Source organism: Bubalus kerabau, chromosome 6 (genome assembly GCF_029407905.1).
Source record: "Bubalus kerabau isolate K-KA32 ecotype Philippines breed swamp buffalo chromosome 6, PCC_UOA_SB_1v2, whole genome shotgun sequence".
Classification (NCBI taxonomy): domain Eukaryota; kingdom Metazoa; phylum Chordata; class Mammalia; order Artiodactyla; family Bovidae; genus Bubalus; species Bubalus kerabau.
Genome location: NC_073629.1, coordinates 67,916,464 through 67,942,635, shown reverse-complemented (window position 1 = coordinate 67,942,635; position 26,172 = coordinate 67,916,464). Strand labels below are relative to the sequence as shown.

Here is a 26,172-nt window from a genome sequence, read left to right as displayed (position 1 = left end):
ACAGACATATATAATCACTTATATGTGGAATCTAAAAGATACAAATGCACTACAAAACAGAAACATACTCACCAACATAGAAAACAAACTTATGGTTACCACAGGGGAAGAGATGGGGGAGGGAGGGGAGGAAGGAGGGCGGCAATTTAGGAATTTGAGATTAGCAGATACACTCTACTATTAATACAAATAAAATAAACAACAAAGTCACACTGTATAGCATAGGGAACTATATTCAATATCTTATAATAACCTATAATGGAAAAGAATCTGAATAAGAGTATATATATGTGTTGACATGCATAAATAAATCAGTTTGCTATACACTTAAAACTAACACAATATTGTATCCAACTATACTTCAATTAAAAAAACTTTATGTGTATGTAAAATGACAAAATAAATAATTTAACCATCAATTTTGGTATCTTTATAAATCAACCACATGCATTTTATGGTCTGATATTCTACTTTAATGAGCTTCTGAATAACTGCAACTAACAGTTATAAATAACAATATAAAATAAATGGCCAAATAAGATGCTTGTTAATATAAAATTATAACAATGAGGAAGTTAATCACTTTGAAAAACAGAGTAGTATGTAGAATAGTAGGGGAGAAATCCTGTCAACTGTTATTTGAACCATTTTGATGAATCTTTGGTTCATAAAGTTTCATAATCATATCAATTCACTATGAGCAATTTTCAGTGAATTGTTTCATCAAAAGCTTCATATTCCTCATAAACTATTTTGGCCAAATTTCATGTTTCTACTGAATGTGTACATTTAAATTTTATCTAATTTCCTAGTAAACATTACAAACAGAGACTAGAACTCATATGATTAATGATATTTTATTTCCATATAAATTTTAGAATCTGTCAATCTCTACAGAAAAAAGCCTGCTGGGATTTTGATTGGGATTGTGTTGATCAATACCAGAATCAATAAAGTCCAAGAATATAGTCAATATAAAAATTAATTGTACTTCTATATTTGAGCAACAAGTGAAAAATAAATTTTTAAAATATCACTTAAAATAGCATCAAAACCAAAAATACTTAGAGATAAATTTAACAAAAAGTATGGAAAACTTCTCCACTGAAAACTATAAAACAATGCAGAGAGAAAATACAGGAGATCTAGATAAATGCAGATATATGTTCATAGATCAGAGCACTCAATATTGTTAAGCTATCTATACTTCTCAAATTAATATATGAAGTCAATCCAATTTCAATCAAAATTCTAATAGGTTTTTTTTAGAAACAGACAATTTGATTCTAAAATTTGTATGGAAACAAGGATCTAGAATAGTCAAGAATAGTCTTGAGAATAGTCAAGAGGATCTAGAATAGTCAAGAGAAACTTGAGAAAGAAAAACTGACTTGTAGGACTTAGAAAAACAGAATCTAGAATAGTCAAGAGAACCTTGAGAAAGAAAAACTGATTTGTAGGACTTAGAAAAACAAATGTCCTCCAGCTGGTGATTTCCAAGACTTATTATAATTCTAAAATAATTAAGACAGTACAATACTTGTATAAACAGAGACACAGTTCAATGAAACAGACTACAGTCCAGAAATAGACCCACACATATACAGTCATGTGATTTTGACAAAGGCATCAACATAATGCAATAACGAATTCAAGTTTTTCAACATATGGTGTGGCAGTAACTAGTTAGTCATATTTTTAAAACTGAACCTTAACTCCTACTAACACTATACTCAAAAATTAATTCAAAATAAACCATAATCCAAAAAGTAATACAATTTTGTAAAGTTTAAAAATAAAATAAAATTTTTAAAAAAAATTCAAAAAAAAAGAAAGCTAAAACTATAAAACTTATAGCAGAAAATAAAGGAAAGTCTTTATGACTTTGATTTAGCTTAAGAATCCTTGCACAGAGGAGTGACTAGTATGAAAGGCATTAAGCTTAAAGTAAAGTGATAAATGAGCTTTATCAACATTAAATCTCCTTCTCTTCAAAAGATATTAAGAATATGAAAGGAAAGCCAAAGACTAAGAAAAAATATTGCAATACATATATTTGACACAAGACTTGTACCCAGAATAAAGAAATCTTACAATTCAATAAGAAAACAACTGTTTTTTTTTTAATTTTTCATTTTGTACTGGGGTATAGTCAGTCTCTCCCATCAAGAAACTTCAGTAAGTCTCTTATCCTTCTCCATCAGAGGGCAGACAGACTGAAAACCACAATCACAGAAAACTAACCAATCTGATCACATGGACCACAGCCTTGTCTAACTCATTGAACCCATGAGCCATGCCATGTAGGGCCACCCAAGACAGACGGGTCACAGTGGAGAGTTCTGACAAAACGTGGTCCACTGGAGAAGGCAATGGCAAACCACTTCAGTATTCTTGCCTTGAGAACCTCATGAACAGTATGAAAAGGCAAAAAGATAGGACACTGAAAGATGAACTCCCCAGGTTGGTAGGTGCCCAATATGCTACTGAAGATCAGTAGAGAGATAACTCCAGAAAGAATGAAGAGATGGAACCAAAGCAAAAACAACACCCAGCTGTGGATGTGACTGCTGTTGGAAGTAAAGTCTGATGCTGTAAAGAGCAATATTGCATAAGAACCTGGAATGTCAGGTCCATGAATCAAGGCAAATTGGAAGTGGTCAAATAGGAGATGGCAAGAGTGAACACCAACATTTTAGGAATCAGCAAACTAAAATGGACTGGAATGGGGGAATTTAACTCAGACAACCATTATATCTACTACTATGTGCAAGAATCCCTTAGAAAAAATGGAGTAGCCATCATAGTCAACAAGAGAGTCTTGAAATGCAGCAACTGGATGCAATCTCAGAGATGACCGAATGATCTCAGAAATGCTGGGCTGGATGAAGCACAAGCTGGAATCAAGATTGCCAGGAGATATATCAATAATCTCAGATATGCAGATGACACCACCCTTATGGCAGAAAGAGAAGAAGAACTAAAAAGCCTATTGATGAAAGTGAAAGAGGGTAGTAAAAAAGTTGGCTTAAAACTCAACATTCAGAAAACTAAGATCATGGCATCTGGTCCCATCACTTCATGGCAAATAGATGGAGAAACTGAAAACAGTGACAGACTTCATTTTTTGGGCTCCAAAATCATTGTAGATGGTGACTGCAGCCATGAAATTAAAAGATGCTTGCTCCTTGCAAGAAAAGTTATGACCAACCTAGACAGCGTATCAAAAAGCAGAGACATTACTTTGTCAACAAAGGTTCATCTAGTCAAAGCTATGTTTTTTCCAGTAGTCATGTATGGATGTGAGAGTTGGACTATAAAGAAAGCTGGGCACCAAAGAATTGATGTTTTTGAACTGTGATGTTGGAGAAGACTCTTGAGAGTCCCTTGAACTGCAAGAAGATCCAACTAGTCAATCCTAAAAGAAATCAGTCCTGAATATTCACTGGAAGGAATGTTGCTGAAGCTGAAACTCCAATATTTTGGCCACCTGATGCAAAGATCTGACTCATTGGAAAAGACCCTGATGCTGGGAAAGAAAGACTGAAGGTGGGAGGAGAAGGAGACAACAGATGAGATGGTTGGATGGCATCACCAACTCAATGGACATAAGTTTGAGTAAACTCCAGGAGTTGGTGATGGACAGGGAGGCCTGGAGTGCTGCAGTTCATAGTGTAGCAAAGAGTCAGACATGACTGAGCAACCGAACTGAACTGAACTTATAGCTGATTAGCAAACAATGTTGTGAAAGTTTCATGTGAACAGCAATGAGACTCAGCTATACATATACATGTATCCATTCTTCCCCAAATCCCCTCCCAACCAGGTTGCTACAAACACTGATCAGAGTTACATGTGCTATACAGTAGGTCTTTGCTGAAAATAACCCAGTTTTTTAAAAATGAGCAAAAGACTTAAACAGGCACTTCATGAAACATATATGAATGACCAGTAAGCAACATGAAATGATGCTCAATGTCGTTAGTAACCAGGGGTTTGCAAATTAAAATCATAATGAGATTATCACTACCTATCTAGGGAATAGCTAAAATTAAAAAGACAGTACCAAGTCTAATTAAGGACATGGAACAACTATTTGCAGAAGTGCAAAATGGTACAGTGACTACAGAAAATAGTTTGGAAGTTTCTTATAAAGCTAAACATGCATTTCCATATGAACCAGCAAACCTACTCCTAGGTATATTTACTCAAGTGAAGTGAAAACTTCGGTTTGTATACAATGTTTATAGTGGTTTTATTTAATTGCCTAAAACTGGGGGGCAAATGTCCTCCAATTGGTGAAATACACCAATAAAAAGGAACAAACTAAAGATACCTGTGACAACAGGAATGAATCTGACATGCATTCTGGCAGTAAAAGAAGCCAGACTAGAAAATTTTTAATAATAAATTGGCATGGTGATTATCCAACACGCATGCATTTATCAAAACTCAGAAATATACACTAAAAAAGGGTAATTTTACCAAACTAAAAAAAGAAGAAGAAGGAAAAAAAAAAAAACAGGTGCATCAGTTCAGTTCAGTTGCTCAGTTGTATCCAACTCTGCGCCCCCATGAATCGCAGCACGCTAGGCCTCCCTGTCCATCACCAACTCCCGGAGTTCACCCAGACTCACGTCCATCGAGTCAGTGATGCCATCCAGCCATCTCATCCTCTGTCGTCCCCTTTTCCTCCTGCCCCCAATCCCTCCCAGCATCAGGGTCTTTTCCAATGAGTCAACTCTTTGCATGAGGTGGCCAAAGTACTGGAATTTCAGCTTTAGCATCATTCCTTCCAAAGAAATCCCAGGGCTCATCTCCTTCAGAACAGACTGGTTGGATCTCCTTGCAGTCCAAGGGACTTTCAAGAGTCTTCTCCAACACCACAATTCAAAAGCATCAATTCTTTGGCCCTCAGCTTTCTTCACAGTCCAACTCTCACATCCATACATGACACATGACCACTGGAAAAACCATAGCCTTGACTAGACGGACCTTTGTTGGCAAAGTAATGTCTCTGCTTTTGAATATGCTATCTAGGTTGGTCATAACTTTCCTTCCAAGGAGTAAGCGTCTTTTAATTTCATGGCTGCACTCACCATCTTCAGTGACAATATAAAATGACTTCCAAAAACATAGCACTATAGTATGCAAGAGCAACAAAACCTAAGGTTTAGAGATACCTGTTTAGGTGATGTAACCAAGATGAACGGCAAGAAAGCAAACTCCGTTTAAGAGAAGGGAAAATGGTTAACTTTGAGGGGGAGTGAAAGGGCAGAGATTGAGAAGGGCTGTAAGGGTTGGGGGATCTTCTGGTATACCAGCTTTGTTCTAATTCTTTCTCTGGTGGTTACATGAGCAGTTGCTTTCTGACAATTCACTGTGCTATCATTTATACTTTATATCGTTTTAAAAGCAAGCAAGGCAAGTAAACTCAGGGTAAATTATAAACAAATAAAATAATATATATTTTTTAGAGGTAGGAAGCATTCCTGGATTCATATTTTGGCTACACCATTTGTTAGATGTGTGACTTTAGGCAGGTTTCTTAACCCTTCTCAGTCTCACTTTACTCATCTGTATAATGGGAAAATTTCACCTGCCTTATAATTATGTGAATTAAATGGGATTAATGTAATTTTTATTTGAGGGTATCTGCCTAGCTTCCAAGTTTATTTTGGAAGGTTCATCTTATCCACCTGGGGATGGCCCTCCAGTAGCCTAGATTTTGTGTTAAATGACCCCACTACTGCCCAGCTGGGTCAGAGGTGAGCAACTAACTCAAGCTGGGCTACTCAAGAAGCCCCCTGTGGAGCTTAAAATGGAGAATGAGCAAGTTAATTCTCTAGTTGCACTTTATCATCAATCTTTGTTCAGTCACTAAGTTGTATCCAACTCTTGGCAACCCCATGAACTGCAGCACACCAGGCTTCCCTGTCCATCACTATCTCCCTGAGTTTCTTCAAACTCATGTCCATTGAGTCAGTGATGCTATCCAACCATCTCATCCTCTGACACCCTCTTCTCTTACCCTCAATTTTTCCCAGCATCAGGGTTTTTTCCAAAAAGTCAGCTCTTCGCATCAGGTGGCCAAAGTATCATGATGAACAGAATGGATGTAAAGCTCCAGAAGAGCAGTGTAAACACATTCTATGCCCTACATTCAGAGTAGGAGAGAAAGAAAAGTCTAGAACAACACAGAGACGGAGCGAGTAATGCTCACATTTTTGACTGATTTCTGCTTCTTGATTTCAATCACTTACTGGAAGCTACCCTTGGGTCCCATAAACACAGAATACCTATATAAGAGATATCTTTAAGGAAATAATGCTAGCTCAGGTTGGATTCTATTACTTTCAATCCAATAAGGCTAGGCAATAGTCCTTATATAAAGCATGAAGCACATAGAAAAGGCTTAAAATCTAGAAACTGTGGCAGGAACTTTCTGATCTTTGACTGACTATATGAGCTGCAGACTTCCTTACCCAGCCCTTGAAAGAGTTCTACTCTGGTGTCCAAAACATAGACTGACCTTGTTAAGGTCATTTTCATCCCTCTATCTATAAGAAATCTATAAGAAAAGCATCCAGCTCAAATTTCCTGTTAGATTCAAAATTTTTAATTGCTAAAGACTGCCTCAAGAGAGAAAGAAATTCTATAGTATGACAGAATAAAATTACAACAGCAAAAAATTAATAGAATCACGTGCCTAAATTTAGAGCATAAAGCAAAAGTCAGACAGGGTAAGATGTCACCTAACCAACCAAGGTAAAAATTGAGTATTTATACTTGATATTGTCCAAGATTTCATTATTTCTTGGACAATGCCTACAGAATTTACACTTCAACATTTTAGTGTGGGTATTTTTACATTCACAAGCTATAGGCTATTTTCCCTAGGGTACTCTGGTACACCAAGTAATGTTGACATGGACTTATTACTATATTCTAGAAAGTCCAACTGTTTGAGGCTGTTTGTCTGCTTATTTATCAAAGTCAACCTATGTACACTGGGAAAAAACAGTTCAGAATCAAGTTATATAAAGCAAGCTTATTGTAACCATTCCTTATTTTGCCTCATTTTAATAAATTAAAAACACAGTAAGACACATGGTGAAACAAGTGTTGTCGCTAAGGTTATGATTATCACTTAAGTATATGACTGCACCTTATTCATATAATATGTGTATGTTGGAAGACATATTAAAAAACAATTATTTCATATAGCTACTTCAGTCAATTTTATGTACTAATGTTCTCCATTGTATTGGAATTTAGTTTAGCTTGCTCTAATACACAAAATATGAAATATGGACAATCTGGAAAATGAGTTCCATTATTTTCCTAATATATGTAGAAAATATTATTTTTAAAAGCTTAACTGTCAATTTTAATAACAGTAATTGTATTGATGTTTTAACCTAAGATCTGTAAAATTACATATGCATTCAACCTCAAAATTTCCTTAATAAAGTAGCTTTTTGTGATAGCTGATCTCTAAATATACTTTTCTCTAAACAAACATCCAACTGCCACTCATATTTGCATATAAATAGCACCTATAATAATGAGATAATATTTGTATCACCCAAGAAAAAATTTCTGGAATATGTTGAGAATTGAATCCTCCTAAATTAATTAGATAACAAGTATCAGTAATTATGAAACCATCTGTGAGCAATGTTCTAAATAAAATTTATTCATAAACACTAGAGGGTGCTCTAATTCAACAGTGTCTGCTCATTGCTGAGCATCTGAAAGCAACAACCCTGTTAATCAACTATATTCCAATATAAAATAAAAATTAAAAAAACAAAATACAGTGCCTGATATCTGGCATTAATGCTTAAAATAATTTTCTCCTTAATTAAATGAAGATAATTATCAGCACCAACAACTTTTGCTTTTGAACTATATAGATACTTTATGAGATAAAATCTCATCTTTCCAGAATATATAATAAAACTTAGTAGAATTCCACTGAAATCATTTTTATTGTACAACTGTTATATTTAATATTGTGTTAAGTGAACAGAATAGAAAATAAGTACAGAGGAAGTATAAAGACAGTCCTTATCGCTAAAGGAAATTAATGCAATATTCAGATGGTTAACAAAAGGTGTATCCCGTATATTATGGACTTAGGTTCAAGGAAAATTACAAAATGAACCTGGTAAAAGACATACAGTAGCTCAATTTCAATTGCTAAGTATTAAGGTATAGTTTAGCTATTTTACAAAAGCAACTTGAAACAGTATTTAAATAATAAATAAAAGTAATACTGTTGTTGGATATCATCTGTGGTCTCGAGAAAATACTTTTAAAGCCAACAGACATAGGAAATTGAAAACGAAAAAATCTAGACTTTGAATATCATAATAGGAAATAATAATAAAATCAATTTCAAATCTTCATAAGAAATACATTTACTACTAGCTTTTAAAATTTATTTCTAAAACATTCACAACCTCAATTACAAATCTTTGAAATTTTCAAAATTTAAAGTAATTTATATGTTGCCATTTGGCAATCCAGGAAAGCTCCCTGGAGTATGTGTTTCCAATACATAGCATGAAACAATTCCAAATAACAAAGCGGAATGGCAAACAATATCAATTTCTATGTATTTCAAAAAAATAAATATTAACTGAGATACTACTTAACCCCCAACAAAGTATGTTGCCTTTAAAAATGTTTACAGAGAAGAAAAACAGAACACTATCTATACTTCTAAAGTCACATAGCCAAAATTAACCAGTCTCTCTCAGTCTCTCACTCTCTTTCACACACACACACACACACACACACACACACACGCATGGACACACTACTTACTCACACACAATCCACTCCTCAAGAGGAAAGTACTTGGAGTATACCTACCTCTCTTTCTCTCATTCCTTTCCCTAACTAATAACTAAGGGACCCCAGAGAAATCCTGAACAGTGGGACCTGTTCATAAAAGGCCACTTCAAATTTACAACAGCCCCAGATAAACTGTTTAATAGAACACAACACTAGACAAAAGCCAGAGATAGGCTTGAACCAGACTCATAAATCCAGACTCTGGGAAACAAAATACACGGCAAAGAACTAATCAGACTGCTGGAGTCCAGAGAAATCCTGAAAACAGAAGCACTGTGCTAGAGTTTGAAGTACACATTTGGCATCTATATTCTCCTGGTACTCATCTCCCCTTTCTATGTTTATCTACCTTGCCTCTGCCAGATTCCTAGGGCCTATTATACTCTAAATGCCCAGCTGCCAGCTTCCCTATTCAGTGTTACGTCATTTAATACCTTCTACTGCAATAGGTGACAAAATACACATTTGTTAGAGGGTATTAATGTTTGAAATTTCCTGCCCAGTTATGAAGGTCTTCTGAACCAGCATATAGACCTCTACTGACAGAAAAGTATGGCTCAGACATAATCAGTTGTCAGGGAAGTTTTAGTCTTTTTAAAAGCAAGTCTGAATTCACACTACTTACAAACATCACATTTTGGAGCTACAACATAACCCTGATCAAGATCTTAGCTTGTCACTGATATTTAGAGCTTTTGCCCATTAATCTGAAAAGCAAAGAACCAACTAAAGTGAAGAATGGGTAGAAAGGTGCAATTTTATTTATAAATACAAATATTCATCTCATTATTATATCACATAAAAATTTACAAACCATGAGACTAGAATACTCTATTCAAAAAATAATTTAAGATGAATACCTGCTTTCCACGACTCCTGAATCTGGTTGCAAACTAATAGTCTCTGTTGTAATTTCCACTTTTCGTACACTTCCAAAGAAATCAGTTATCAGGACATTTTTAGGATCCCTCTGAAAAAGATCAGTGCGATGTCCAGGAGTAGACACACACAGACTTTTGGGGCATACCTGAAACTGAAAAAAATACGTATAGCAATAGTAAATGCACATGCTTACATATTCATACAGCTTACATTAAATTCATTAACACAACATAGTAGACTGTAGTATATTTTTAAAACTCTCCCAACCTAAAGAAAATTAAAGATTGTAGTTCTAAAGATTAAACTTTCATTGCTACTGTACTGCTTGACACTTTAGGAAAGCTTTACAGACATTAGAATAGGTTATTGATAAAACAGGAAGCTGGCCAGGGAGGAAAACAACATTCCCCTTTTTAAAATCATATGCTACAAAGTATGAAAGCAAAAGTGTTAGTCCCTCAGTTGTGTCCAATTCTTTGAGACCCCATGGACTGGAGCTCACCAAGCTCCTCTGTCCATGGGATTGTCCAGGCAAGAATACTGGAGTGAGTAACCATTCCCTCATCTTCCCAACCTAAGGACTGAATCCAGGTCTCCTGCATTGCAGGCTGATTCCTTACCATCTGAGCCACCAGGGAAATTTATGAGAACTCACAGCCAACACTATGACAAGAGAACTGCTTTTTTCTGCATCTATATCCATCTCAGTAAAATGGTCTTACCAGAGCAATTTTTTTAACATTTTGCAACCATGACCCTTCATTCAAATTTTAAATTCCAATAAAATACTTACTATATAATAGCCAAGTATGTAAAGAAGATGAAATCAGAGCTGCTCTAGACTGCAAGAAGCTAAAGCATAGCCTTGCTATCCATCCCCCTGTCCTCCTGCTGTGAAGCTACATAAACTATTCTAAAAATCAGATACCTTTCTTAATTTATCTATAAACCCAAAGCATCTCGAGACACCCTAGTGCTCCAAGGAATAGTCTGAAAACTACAACTTCATCACTACACAGATCTCACAATAACTTTTAGGTCAATCTTATACCCGATATTCCATACCAGTGAACTGCCAAGGACCCCTACAGGACATTTGGTCCATGTCAAAAGGTCCTTAATATTTGGTCCTGTCCAGAACCATCTGGCATGAACTAAATATGCTCATGGACATTTGGACAAGCCAAATTTCAAGGATCCTTTGCCATGGACCAAATGTCTTATGGACATGTTGGGCAGGATCAAATGTCTGCTAACCCCAATGCCAGACGCACGTTCATTCACTATGCAAAGCATAAAAAGTGCCCATTATATATATGTCACATGGTTACCTTTCATAGAGGATACAAAAACTGATAAGACTTGGGTCTTCTCTTCAAGTCTAGTCAGAGATGAATAAACATAGCAAGGTAGGGAAAAAAGGTAACAGGTTCTAATTCGGAAAAAAATAAACTTCTAAGTGTTTGAGGATAAGAAAAAAGAGGGAGTGGGACTTAAGCTATTTTTTTTAAAGAAAGAGGAAGATTACAGATGAGAAATAAGAGCATTTCTAATAAAGGAGCAGCTGTAGAGATGCGTAAGGCAAAGAACCCAGCTTGGCAGAAGCCCAGGCTATCTGAAGGAAACCATTACAGGCCCACTAGTAAAGGCCCAGAGGCCACAGCACTTGCCCACCTGTGGCAACAAGACTGTGTGCACGGGTAATCACAACACAGCAGGAGAGGGATGGGGAAGGGCACAGCAATGTATAGCACACAGGTGTTCCAAGCACTGTGCGAAGCGGTTTGTAGATATTCTCATTTAAGTTTACCAATAACTTTGAGGTATACAAAAATTATTATCTCCCCTTCAAACTAAAGCTCAAAGAGCTTAAGTAATTTGTATAACATCACAGTGCCCTCCAGATTCAGGAAAGCAATAATAGGAAATAAGAAGAGTTCATGATATAAATTAAGAAGCAAAGGAGGAAAAAATGGGTAGGGGAAGGCTAAGAAAGTAAAATGTCAAACAAGGACAAAACAAATGGAAGGCTGAAGAAACAAAGTAAAAGATAAAATAAACAAAGATAAAATTGAAGTTCTAGGTATACTGAAGGTATTCCTGTGTGAACAACCTGGTGGGCTTTGTTAAGTACACAATAAATATTTTCTTCCTTGCTGCTAAAAAACAAACAAAAAACATACTTTGACTTTTTAAAAAAACTGAATTATAACTGAGACAATTACAATAGTTTCAGATGCACCACATAGTGATTTGCCATTTTTGTACATTACGAAATGGTCACCATGAGAAGTCTAGTTACAATTGGTCATCATACAAAGTTATTAAAATATTGACTATATTCCCTATGCTATACATTACACTGCTATGACTTATTTACTTTATAGCTAGAAGTTTATACTTCTTAATCCTCTTTACCTATTTCACCCGTGCCTCCCCTTAACTCACCCATCTGACAACCATCTGTTTGCTCCGTCTCTGACTCTATTTCTGTTTTATTTTTTAGATTCCACATATAAGTGATAGTATACAGTATCTGTCTTTTCTCTCACTTACTTTACTAAGCATAATACCCTCTAGGTCCATCCGTGTTGTTGCAAATGGCAGAATTCCATTATTTTCTTTGGCTGAGTAATATTTCATTGTATATATATACCACATCTTTACTCATTCATCTATTGGTAGAGACTTACAGTTACTTCCATATTTGGCTATTGTAAATAATGTTGCTATGAACATCGAGGTGCATGAGAGTGTTTTTCCCTATTCTGTATTCTTACTTCCCTCACTGTAAATTAATAAATAAGCACGCATAGGTTTATTTCTAGACTACCTAATCTGTTTCATTGTTCTCTGTATCTGTTTTTGTGCCAGAACCATACTGTTGTTAATTACTTTTTTAGTTTGAAGATCTAATTGACTCTATCAGGCCAATTCATGAAGTCAGGCAGCATCCCATCCAGCAACTGAAAGAGTTCTCCGAGGGATTGTACAAAATAGGTTTTCATAGGAAGAAAGGTAAGGCAAGGTAGCTATTAGCAAAAAAAAAAAAAAAAAAAAAAAATTATTTTTAGGCCAGGATATCTTCCTTTCTGGGGGGAGGAACAATAAAAAGGCAAGAGTTTTATCATGCAAACTGCCTCTGGGGTGATGGCGGATAAAGAGAAACCGTAACATTTTTGCTTAATTCCCATGACACCCAGAGATGCTGGTTCCAGGTTCATAAATTTTAAGTTGGTCATACTTCTTCATTCCATTTCTGACCTTCCAGTCTTAGGGAGATCATTTGCTTGGTGGTCAGCAGCTGTGAATATGAATTTAAAGCTTCTGAGAAAATACAACCCACCATGGGGACTACTTTGATTATTATAAGCAGGATTATCCCCAATGCTTAGAATGCACTTCAGAGTCATGATCCCCAATACTCAAACCAACCAAAGACCCCATTGAAGGAGTTAGCCTTTTAAGCCAACTGGCTTGCTCAGTGATCTTATGTAATAGAGTTTCACCTTCCATAGACGTGTCAATCCAGGTATAGCAGGTAATACTAGCCATAGCACAGATACCTCCTGGTTGACCTAAAAGATAATCAAGGACTATTCTATTATCAAGAACAACCACAACCACAGCCTAAGAAAGCTTTCCAGGCAGCTAGCGCTTTTGCAATGGGTTCTGCAATACTTTCAAGAGTTACAGAGAGGCTTCTGATCATATTCTCATTTTTATTTACTCCTTATCAGGGAAACTAGCCCTGCCAAAGGAAGCAATTTCAAATCCTAAATGCCTTCTGGTAGGTCCTTTCTAGAACAGACAGGGGCACAGTTAGATAACCTAAAAGGTATTATCTGCTTATATACCAGTCATCCAGGCATTCATAGACCCAAGGAAAATAACCATCACAAACCAAGACAAATCCTATCAGGGCACAAACTACTTCCACTTGGTGGCACTGTTAATGGATTCATTTGCAAGTTCTGTTGCTTTTGCCCATTCAAGCCAATGGTCAGTTAGATTTTCTCCTAATCTGAAAAGAGTTGTTCTAAATACCAGAGGTTATCCCTCTAAACAATGGCTTGGGAGATAAGGATAACAGCGTTGTCTTTCCAGGTAAATGCCAGACTAAAGAAGGGAAAGCAAAGAAGAAGAGCTTTCAGTTAAAGTATGAAGTATCGATCTGTCATCATGGGCAGAAGCAGTCTACATCAATGTGAGTTATTTCTCTTTTTTGTCAGGTTGATTCGGAGGTCTCCAGCATTTGGACAGGACCAGATGTCAGACAGAATCCTCCTTGGCTCTGAGATGTGTACCCAAGGCTAAATAAATACCTCTTAGTTTTGCAGCGGTGTCAGCAGTCAGAAATACTTGGTAAGGTCCCTTCTGATAGGGCTCAAAGCCTGCCTTTGTTCTTGTGCTGCGCTGTGCTGTGCTTAGTCTCTCAGATGGGTCTGGCTCTCTGTGACTCCATGGACTGTAGCCCGCCAGGCTTCTCCAGCCATGGGGATTCTCCAGGCCAGAATACTGGAGTGGGTTGCCATGCCCTCCTCCAGAGGATCTTCCCAACTCAGGGACTGAACCCAGATCTACCACATTGCAGGCAGATTCTTTATCGACTAAGCCACCAGGGCAGCCCAAGAATACTGGACTAGGTAGCCTATCCCTTCTCCAGGGGATCTTCCCAACCCAGGAATCGAACCAGGGTCTCCTGCATTGCAGGTAGATTCTTTATCAGCTGAGCTACCAAGGATGCCTGCCTTTGTTCTTAGTGATTTCAAATCAAAATGATGAGAGGAAACTGGAAACGTTAATTTGGTGAGTCATTGTCATCTGAGGAAACTAAATGAATACAGGATCCACTTTCAGTTTACAGGTACATAATAAGACCAGAAAGACAATTAGAGTCTATTATCTATAAATGTACAAATATAATTTTTTCTATGATTACTTGATTTTTTAAACCAAGATAATCACAGTAAAACTAATTTGTCTGTATTAAACTTGGCCTGATTTTTACAGAAGTGCAACAAAAATAATGATTGACCATGTAAGTTCTTTTTTAAGATTGCTTCGCTGGAACTTTGGAAGAAAAGTACCAGGTTGATTTTTCCAAGCAGTCTTCTTAAAGCTGTCTGGTCATATCTGAGTTGATGTACACCTCTCTCAACTATAAAACATTCCAGACAAAAGAGATTAATACAGTAAATGTTTCTAATTGTGTCCTGTTACAAAGAGAATGAAAATAAGAATATTCACTGAGTTTCTGAATTTTGGGGATCAGATAGGAAGAAAAAGTAAATGTTTCATCCTTATTCACCAAGGTATATCCTACCAAGTTGTTGACAGCTTAAGGAAAAAGATTTCTTTAAATCTGGAAAAAAACATTAAAGAACCCATAATACTTTATAAACACAAAGTCATAAAAATTAAAATCATCCTTATCAGTTCATTCAGTCTCATGTTATTAATTCTTGTTCCTCTTGAATACAGTTTTTTTTTTTTTTCCATTAATTCTTGCAACCTCACCTGAGGATTAAGGGTGATAGGGACAGTGATAATTCCAAGAAATTCCAAGGTTTTCATTAACATTTATATGATTTTCCCAAAGAAGTGGGTGCCTCAATCATTAGAGACTGTGGAAGGTATAGCCACATGGTACATCCTTACTAATAAACCCAAATTTATCTTAGTTCTTCTACAATAAGAAACCAAGGGGACGTCCCTGGCAGTCCAGTGGTTAAGACTCCATGCTTTCATGGCCAAGGGCCCAGGTTCAATTCCTGGCTGGGAACCTAAGATTACATCTTATAAGTTATGCAGTGTGGCCAAAGAAAGAAAGAGAGAGACCCAAACCTGTGTTCAATAATTCCATGGTTCAGTATTTTAATTTGGAGAGATCTAGAATAGATCTATAATTCATTACATTTCTAGCATTTAACTTAATTTTGGCAAAACTTTCAGGTTTCAATTTACTAAGAAGATTTAGGAAACTAATTTGAAAAACTCAACTAAAAGCTTTTTACCCTACTTATGTTTATAGAATCCGCCTGCCAATGCAGGACACATGGGTTCAATCCCTGGGTCAGGAAGATCCCCTGGAGAAGGTAATGACAGCCCTTTGCAGTATTCTTGCCTGGGAAATCCCATGGACAGAGGAGCCTGGCGGGCTACAGTCCATGGGGTCACAAAAGAGCAATTAAACAACAACATATTTACTTACTTGCTCTTAACAATTATTTAGATTACTTAGGGATACATCATACCCAGTTATTTTTCTTTCAAGCCTAGTGCTGATAATTCTAAAAAGATGTTTGTTTTAACCAACAACCTTAAATTAGCTTTTCTTCACTAAAAATATCTCAGATCACATAATTTTGAAAAGCATTTCAGTTAGTTTCTGTTAACATTTCTGAGAATTTCAGAATGCCCGATCTTTATGAGCTTGAGGTCAAACTAACTAAATAAAGTTCTTTTACAAAATAATTGTGCAGTACCATCCAGAGGCTACACATATACATGCATATCTACAGCATAAATATGTAGATACACACAGATGCAGAGATCTTATAGTTACCAACATTAGTGAAAAACACACCTAAGATTTTTTTATCTGCCCAATCTCCAAATATTTCTTCCCCCTCTTTTTTTTCCTGAAGAGAAACAATTGCATATTTAAAGAATGGATCTTAAGTCTCAAAGAAGATGGGAATAGGAAATCTGTATCATAAAGACACAGATTAAGTGCAGAACAACTGTCTCCTAAGTCCCAATATCTACAAGTACTCTGAGATGAACAGAAGAGGCTTTGGGACTCACAAAAAGAAATGACATCCACCCACCTGTTGCTGGAATGTTTCTTTCCCTCTGGGTGTATCTAGCTTAGGGTATAAGGCCAAAATAAATTCTTACTAGGCGCTAAATATTTCAGTTCCTCTAAATGTTTAAGGAAATAATTTAGCACTTTTCCCAAAAAACCTGTTTCACCAACTTTGCAAGGGGCCCATATGGGGCCATTTTAGTTGATGCTGAAAAACTTGCCTAGGCCCTTAAGAACATTTTCTTTTCCAGTGTCCCAGTTGTTCACAACTGACACACTGATCTCTGGGCTAATGTTTTGATAATGAACCCCCAAGAAGCTGAAATCGGGGAGGCTGAGGCATTGTTTTAAGTATCTTTTCTAGGTTTAATTTTTCATTAGACCTCTGCAAGGACTCTTCCAGTGAAGCTATTTTGAAATTTTGAAAGCTTTTGGAGACTTCTGCTTACTAATTAAATCAAGTATTCCATTTGGTTTGTTTGACTTGGGAACCCTTGTTTTTAAGGGTACTTATTAAGTGATGTGCAAAGAACATAATCAATCTGATTTCGGTGTTGACCATCTGGTGATGTCCATGTGTAGAGTCTTCTCTTGTGTTGTTGGAAGAGGGTGTTTGCTATGACCAATACGTTCTCTTGGCAAAACTCTATTAGCCTTTGCCCTGCTTCATTCTGTATTCCAAGGCCAAATTTGCCTGTTACTCCAGGTGTTTCTTGACTTCCTACTTTTCCATTCCAGTCCCCTATAATGAAAAGGACTTTTTTGGTGTTAGTTCTAAAAGGTCTTGTAGGTCTTCATAGAACCATTTAACTTTAGCTTCTTCAGCATAACTGGTTGGGGCATAGACTTGGATTACTGTGATACTGAATGGTTTGCCTTGGAAACAAACAGAGATTATTCTGTCGTTTTTGAGATTGCATCCAAGTACTGCATTTCAGACTCTTCCGTTGACCATGATGGCTACTCCATTTCTTCTAAGGGATTCTTGCCCACGGTAGTAGATACAACGGTCATCTGAGTTAAATTCACCCATTCCAGTCCATTTTAGTTCTGTGAAGAAAGCTGAGCGCCAAAGAATTGATGCTTTTGAAGTGTGGTGTTGGAGAAGACTCTTGAGAGTCCCTTGGACTGCAAGGAGACCCAACCAGTCCATTCTGAAGGAGATCAGCCCTGGGATTTCTTTGGAAGAAATGATGCTAAAGCTGAAACTCCAGTACTTTGGCCACCTCATGCGAAGAGTTGACTCATTGGAAAAGACTCTGATGCTAGGAGGGATTGGGGGCAGGAGGAGAAGGGAACGACAGAGGATGAGATGGCTGGATGGCATCACCAAATTGATGGACATGAGTCTGAGTGAACTCCGGGAGTTGGTGATGGACAGGGAGGCCTGGCATGCTGTAATCATGGGGTCGCAAAGAGTCGGACATGACTGAGTGACTGAACTGAACTGATTAAGTGACCTTATTGTGTTAGGACATTCTTCCTAACATAATTCTAGGTTGATTTTAGTAAAGCTTTGCCATTTTGCTAAATAACTGCAGCTTCCAGGATTCATAATTCTTAAATATAAAATAAGTAGGTGTGCTGGAAGACAGTGTGCTCAACTATTTGGACATACAGGATCACATTTCTTTTAGCCAGACCTTTGGTTTTCTCAGAGCCAAACTAATACCTAAAAGGACTTGTGGTGGGGTTAAAATGCTGGGGTGTTTCACAGTGTATCTTGTTGCACACAAGTTTTCTTGAGGTTGGCAGGTGACTGAGATGTCAGTCTAACCCATTCTGTGACCAACTTATCCTAACATGGGCGTCCCTGGGTTAAGTGATGACCATTCTATCAACTTTTAAATGTCTAACCTGTACCCACGAACCTTTGCAGCCTTTTGGCTTCCAAGATAGCCATGAACAATGGCCTTTACTTCACGTGCACACTAAAACAAATGCACAGTAACTAAAATAAAGAAAATAGAGACTGAGGAAAGGTCTGAATCAGCAGACCTCAAAGAATGGGGACTGCAGACTGATGCCATGCAAAAGAAAAGCTGCAGCTGTCACTAGTCGTTCTCAGCAGGGAATCTAAGAAAGGATTCCAGATGGGGACATACATATAAAACCAACGCAGTTCCCAATACGGAATCTGGAGACAGAATCAAGAGACTAGTTTTCCACTCAAAATACTGAACTGTGGAAAGCCAATTAGATCATGAGCTCAAACACACAAAGTACAGAGCTCAACCAAAAGGAACCTGCCAATGGCCCTTGGAAAGAGCAAGAAAGACAACGAACTCAAAAGAGTTCACAGGGTGCCACGCCTGTGTTTCCTGCTGTCCCTGAAAGCCATGAGAAGTTCACTTCAAATCTCATTGCTACCACCTGTTAAAATCTAAAATTCAATGATCAGTTCAGATCAGATCAGATCATTCAGTCGTGTCCGACTCTTTGCGACCCCATGAATTGCAGCATGCCAGGCCTCCCTGTCCATCACCAACTCCCAGAGTTCACTGAGACTCACGTCCATCGAGTCAGTGATGCCATCCAGCCATCTCATCCTCTGTCATCCCCTTCTCCTCCTGCCCCCAATCCCTCCCAGCATCAGAGTCTTTTCCAATGAGTCAACTCTTTGCATGAGGTGGCCAAAGTACTGGAGTTTCAGGTTTAGCATCAGTCCTTCCAAAGAAATCCCAGGGCTGATCTCTTTCAGAATGGACTGGTTGGGTCTCCTTGCAGTCCAAGGGACTCCCAAGAGTCTTCTCCAACACCACACTTCAAAAGCATCAATTCTTCGGCGCTCAGCCTTCTTCACAGTCCAACTCTCACATCCATACATGAAGTAATTTGAAAATGTATTGGGCTTTATTAGATGATTCATCATGGGTAGACAACATCCCATCTAGCAACTATAAGAGGGCTCCCAGTACCACACTTGTTTTGACTACTGTAGCTTAGCAGCATAGTTTTTTGAATTCAGGGAGTGTGATATGTCCAACTTTGCTTTTTTCTCAATGTTACTTTAGCTAGTAGGGTGGGGTCTTTTGCGGTTCCATACAAATTTTAGGATTAGTTGTTCTAATTCTATTTTTAAAAAATGCCTTTGGTATTTTGATAGGGACTACATGAAATCTGTAGATTGCTTTGGATTTTGGAATATTTTAACAATATTAATTCTTCTAAATCAGAATCATGGATTTATTCTCCTTAATTGTGTCATCATCAATTTCTTTCATTAGTACTTAAGAGTTTTCAGCATACAAGTCTTTCACTTCCTTGGCTAAATTCATCTTTAGGTGTTTAATTCTTTTTGATGCAATTTTAAGGAGGATTGCTTTAATTATTTCTCTTTCTAATAGTTCATTAGTGTATAGAAATTCAATCAATCTTTGTATATTAATCGTACAACTTTACTGAATGGTAACATTTTTGTATTCTACAACTTTAGTTCTAATGGTATATTGGTGGAGACTCCAGGGATTTGTATAAAACGTCACCTGCAATTAGTGACAATTTTACTTCTTTCCAATTTGGATGCCTTTTACTTCTTTCCTTGCCTAATTTCTGTGGCTAAGACTTCCAATACTATATTGAATAAAAGGGGCAAGAGTGGGGATCCTTGTCTTGTTCTTGATCTTAGAGGAAAAAGCTTTCTCTCAGCTTTTCATCGCTGAGTATGTTAGCTATGGATCTTTCATATATGGCCTTTATTATACTGAGGGATATTCTCTCTACAGCCACTTTGCTAAGAGTTTTTATCATAAATGGATGTTGAATTCTGTAAGATGATTTTTTTGCATCTATTGAAATGATCATATGAGTTTTATCAGTCATTTTGGTAATGCAGTGCATCACATAATTGATTTGTGAATGTTAAAGCATCCTTGCATCCCTGGAATGAGTCCCACTTGATCATGCTGCATGATCCTTTTCAAAGTATTGTTGGATTCAGTTTACTAGTATTCTGTTGAGGATTTTTGCATCTGTAGTCATCAGGGATATTAGGTTGTAATTTTCTTTTTTTGTAGTATCAATTCTTTTGTTTTGGTGTCAGGGTGATACTAGCCTCATAAAGTGACTTTGGAAGTGTTCTTTATTCTTCAATTTTGTTTTCGTTTTTTTGAATAATTTGAGAAGGATTGGTATTAAATTTCTTTAAATGTTTGGCAGAATCACCTGTGAAGCCACCTAGATCTGGACTTTTGTGGGGAGAGGGGGGAATACTAATTCAGTTTCATTACTAGTAATTGGTCTATTCAGATTTTCTAATTCCTCATGATTTAGTCTTGGAAGATTGCATGTTTCTAGGAATTTATACATTTCTTTTAGGCTGTCTGATTTGTTGGCATATAACTGTTCATAATGTTCTCTTATGATCTTCTGCATTTCTGTGATATTGATTGTAACTGCTTTCTTTCTTTTCTGAATTTACTTATTTGGGCTCTTTTTTTCTTAATAAGTCTGTCTGGCTAAAGATTTGCCAATTTGTTAGCTTTTCAAAGAACCAGCTTAGTTTCATTAATCTTTTCTATTGCCTTTTTAGCTGTTATTTCACTTACTTCTGCTTTGATCTTTATTATGTTTCCTTCTAGTAACTTTGGGCCTTGTTCTTCTTTTTCTAGTTCCTTGAAATATAAAGTTAGATGGTTAAGAATTTTCTTGTTTCTTGAGCCAGGCCAATATTACAAAGAAATTCCCTCTTAGAAACTGCTTTTGCATCATTCAGCGTAAGGAAGAGTACCCTAAAAGTATGAGAAAGGTTAGCACAGCTATCGTGCTATAATCAAATCAAGCAAATACTTACAAGGTCATTCATATTAGTTTGGCTAGCTGGATTAATTTCCTCCAAAAATTCTAAGACATAAAATGTGTATCTATCCATAAGATGGACTCCAACTGCAGGATCAGGTTGATGCTATGAAAAAGCAAAAGAAAAAAAGTACATGTCTAATAAGACATATGATCATTAAAACAAAATATTTAAAATATAATCAAAATTTCCACCTAAGATATAAAGTCTAAGAAATAACATATATTTATAAAGCACATAAGTAATTTCAGAAATAGCTACATATTTTAACAACAATGCCATTTACAAACAGGAAAAAAGAAAATGTGCTTACCGAAAGTGAATCTTCTCCCACTTGGCTACTAGCTAAAGCCATTATGTTAGGAGAATAAAATCTCTCATACATGGATGCTCCTTGACAAGTATCAATAATAAATAGTAGTTCATTGTAGCTGAAAGAAAAGCGATAGTATCTGTGACATGAATCATGCTGTTAATCATACATTAATATTTTATAATACTTCCATAAGATGTTTAAGTCATATCTTAATCATTTCATCAGCTAAAAATTTGAGATTTTTCAGTAGAATTCCCAATACAAATCTATACTAGAAAATTTAAAGGTATAATCATATCTGGGGAAACCACTTCAACAGAGTGCAGTGGTTATACCACAAAGTGGCTGCCCAAACTCTTCCCTTCCCTTATCTATGACACATAACTCAGAGTCCAAACAAATGTTTAATTCAAAAAGCACTTCTCTGGCACTCACACAGTCCTAGAAACTGAGCTAGTTTTAGAAAAACACACACACACACATATATATGACAGTCACCATACTTAAAAAATTTCAAAATCTAACTAGAAGACAGAAACATAAACATGTAACTGAATCAGAATATGATGAGTATTACAAATTTTATTGAGGGCCTACAGCATGCCTGACACTAAGCTGGGATGCAATATAGTCCTTGCCCTCAGTAGTGTCGAGTCTAACAAAGTCAAAAATGTTCCAAGAGCACTGAGAAAGAAACAGAGGGAAAGGCAGGTCACAGAAAGGTGATGTGTCTGGCAAGATCAGTGAGAGGTGAATGTTCTTTAACAAAGAAAGGAACAGCACATTCCAGCAGAAGAAAAAGCCTATATTAAGGCACCTAAACATAAAAACTATCAATGTCTGGGGTAAAGGAATAGTATGGTGCAGTTCAGATCTAAAATTAATTTGGTAAAATGGAGAGAAATTAGTTTCAAAAAGGTAGTGTGTTACTTGCTCAATCGTGTCCAACTCTTTGTGACCCAAGGGACTGTAACCTGCCAGGCTCCTCTGTCCATGGAATTCTCGAGACAAGAATACTGGAGTGGGTTGCCATTCCCAAGGGATCTTCCTGGCCCATGGATCAAACCTGGGTCTCCCGCATTGCAGGCAGATTCTTTACCATCTGAGCCACCAAGGTAGGGCCAATCTGTAAAGTATCCTGTATGAAGTTTGGATATTACCCTATAAATCTGAACAAGCCATCAATGGCTTTTTTAAAGTGAAAGAATAACATAATCAGCTCTACATTTTAGAATGAGCTGCTTCACTGATGAAGGTGAAAATAGGAAGCAGATAATATTTTCTCAGATACTGAATCTAGGTAAACAGCTAACACTACACCCAAAAAGAAAGCACAAAATCTTAATGATATCTAAGCAGATGATAGAAGGTACAACTAATATGACACATTTGTTTTGAGACAAAAATCTGTGGATACTTCTGGGGATTAGGACCATCTAAAGGTTACGAGAGGCAGTACAATAAAACAATTAAGAGAGTAAGCTTTGGGACAGGACCACTTAGATGTGAATCCTAGCACTAGCACTTAAAAGCCGTGCAAAGTTTGGCAAGTTATTTAAACTGTGCTCAATTTACACACTTGTAAGAATGAGAATCATAACGTATCTGCCTCATGGAGTCATTAAAATTAAACAGAACACCACCACATGGCAACACAGTGCCAGTGCCTAGTATACATTCAATAAGCATGGCAGTGAATAAGATAAAACCAGTACCAAGCAAAAGCTGTCTCAATACTTCTATACGTTCTCCTTATGCTTATAATCCAGTATTTAGAATATTTAATTTGTAGCATAGCTGTGTACATATTTCTCTTTTCTCCTAGATTTTAAACACTTTGAAGGCACAGTAAGCATCCTATTCCCCTCTGTGCCATAGGTTTAGAAGATAATTTATAAGCATATATGAATAAATTCATAAGCATTTATTGAGCATAACCAAGTTAAAAGCAGTTCAACTGATACTTTATTTTTTTAATTGATTTTTGATTGGAGGACAATTGCTTTACAATGTTGTACTGGTTTCTGCCTTACATTGACATGAATCAGCCATAGGTATACATATGTGCCCTCCCTTTTTAACCTCCTTCCCACCTCCCATCCCATCCCACCTGTCTAGGTTGTTACAGAGTACCTGGTTGAGCTCTCAGCATCACAGAGCAAATTCCCACTGGTTATCTATTTTACATATGGTAGTGTTTATGCTTCAGTCTACTCTCTCAATTTGTCCCACCCTCCCCTTCCCCACTGTGTCCACAAATCCATTCTCTATGTCTGCATTTCTAGTGCATTCATCAGTACCATTTTTCTAGATTCCATATATATGTATTAATATAGAATATTTGCTTTTTTCTTTCTGAGTTACTTCACTCTGTATAACAGGCTTTAAGTTCATCCACCTCACTAGAACTCACTCATATCTGTTCCTTTTTATGACTAATATTCCATTGTATGTATGTATATATATACATATATATACCACAGCTTCTTTATCCATTCATTTGTTGATGGATATTTAGGTTGCTACCATGTCCTGGCTGTTGTAAACAGTGCTGCAATGAACACTGGGGTAAGTAAAAGTCGCTCAGTCATACCTGACTCTTTGCAAGCCCATAGACTATACAGTCCATGGAATTCTCCAGGCCAGAATACTGGAGTGGATAGCCTTTCCCTTCTCCAAGGGATCTCCCAACCCAGGGATTGAACCCAGGTCTCCCACATTGCAGGCGGATTCTTTGCTGAGCCACAAGGGAAGCCGAAGAATACTGGAGTAGGTAGCCTATCCCTTCTCCCGCAGATCTTCCCAACCCAGGAATCCCGACCCAGGAATTTAGAATTGTAGTTTTCTCAGGGTACATGCCCAGTAATGGGATCGGTCAAATGGTAGTTTTGTTCCCAGTTTTTACGAAATCTCCATACTGTTCTCCGTAATGACTGTATCCATTCAGGTTCCTACCAACAGTGCAAGAGGGTTCCCTTTTCTCCACATCCTCTCCAGCATTTATGGTTTATAGATTTTTTGATGATGGCCATTCTGACTGGTGTTGAGGTGGTATCTCATTGTAGTTTTGATCTGCAATTCTCTAATATTTAGTGATAATGGGGATTTTTTCACGTGCTTATTAGCCATCTGTATGTTCAACTGCTAATTTAAATTCACTTAAGTCCATATGACAACTTTCAACTAAAAGAGTGCTTACCACAGATTACTAATAATATATCATTGTTAATGTGAGCTGCTACAAATTTTATACTAATACTAATTTCAGCATTTTTTCCAAAGAAGAAATAATATATTGCTATCACATGAAGAGTTCAAGAATGTGCAAAAAGCAAGAATAAATACAAGATAAGAAATAAATGTATGTTCACAAGCCCCCTAAATAATGGGGCACTTGGTTATTAGGAATCTTATTTTCTCCAAAAAGGATGAGAAATAACAAGAGATAAGATCTTAAAAGGTGAACTTTTTCCATGCTCTTTAAGAAATATAAATTTTTCCTTTAAAAAGAATTCAGTTCATACTTCTGTAAAATATAATAAAACTACTGCTATAATGTGTAACTGCTAAAAAAGAAAATATAATTCAGTTCAATAGAAACAACAAATGTAAATCTAAAGTTAGAAGAAGTAACATAAAAATAAGTTTAAATCTCATAAGATTTGTAAATCTACTAACCATGGAAAAATTAGGTACTAATTTATCTTATGAAAAGTAGTCATTTATTACCGTCTTTTCTGCCACATTTGTTCAAAAGCATCTGCAAGTTCTATGTTGGTAATTTCTTCAGAATCTTGAAATTTCAAGAAACCATTTCCACCATGTCCTTATAGGAAGGGTCAGAAAGATCAAACAGACATTTTTTTTAAATGCAAACTGCAAACATCTAGATATTAACATTCACTTCATTCATGGCAATATTTTAATATCACTTGTTATTGTATATTCTAGGGTTAAAAGTAATTAATTTTTCTACTATACCAATTAAACAGATAAATGATAGACTGTGTAAAATATAGTAGGTATACATTTAAGAGCTTTCTTATCATTCAGTTTTATAAAAGCATATTTATACTTTTTCACTGGCTCCATTATTATGTCAGAAATGAGTTTCCATGGATGAACATTTCTCAAATACCAGGCAAACACTTTTGGTGAGAAAGGAGTTGAAGACACTAACTAGTCCCTTAGTAAGCTAGCACTGTTCACAGTGTATACTTGAAATGTTGTAACTCTAGGAAATGCAGTTTTTACCTAAAAAATTATGTTTTTATAACCGTCAGCCACTGTACTATGAGAGCTGACCAAAAGATCATGACATTCAAAATGCATGAGAGAGCCATGCTCTCTGCCTGGGTACAAACGTTAGCTTTACTACTTAATGACTGTGTTTCCTTAGGCAAGTAACCTTTCTATGCCACAGTTTCCTCAGCTGTTAAGTAAGAAATGTGTGAGTAAGACCATCATTAGCATGCCAATATAGGCCCTTTGTGCCAATTT

At 36.6% G+C, this 26,172-nt stretch overlaps 1 protein-coding gene across 4 annotated transcripts in view; it reads right to left on the bottom strand.

The window, feature by feature from the left end:
- The window catches only part of PIGK (phosphatidylinositol glycan anchor biosynthesis class K), a 144,076-nt gene that overhangs the window by 81,363 nt on the left and 36,541 nt on the right, over positions 1–26,172 (bottom strand). For all 4 annotated transcript variants that reach the window (XR_008715849.1, XM_055585435.1, XM_055585433.1 and 1 more), the window contains exons 6-9: positions 25,402–25,498; positions 21,670–21,787; positions 21,351–21,461; positions 9,726–9,898 (exon numbers count right to left, since the gene is read on the bottom strand). Coding sequence is in view for 3 of the 4 variants with exons in the window: in XM_055585435.1 (XP_055441410.1) it covers positions 9,726–9,898; positions 21,351–21,461; positions 21,670–21,787; positions 25,402–25,498 (499 nt within the window). In the remaining variant the exon portion in view is untranslated. The remainder of the gene's footprint in view (positions 1–9,725; positions 9,899–21,350; positions 21,462–21,669; positions 21,788–25,401; positions 25,499–26,172) is intronic.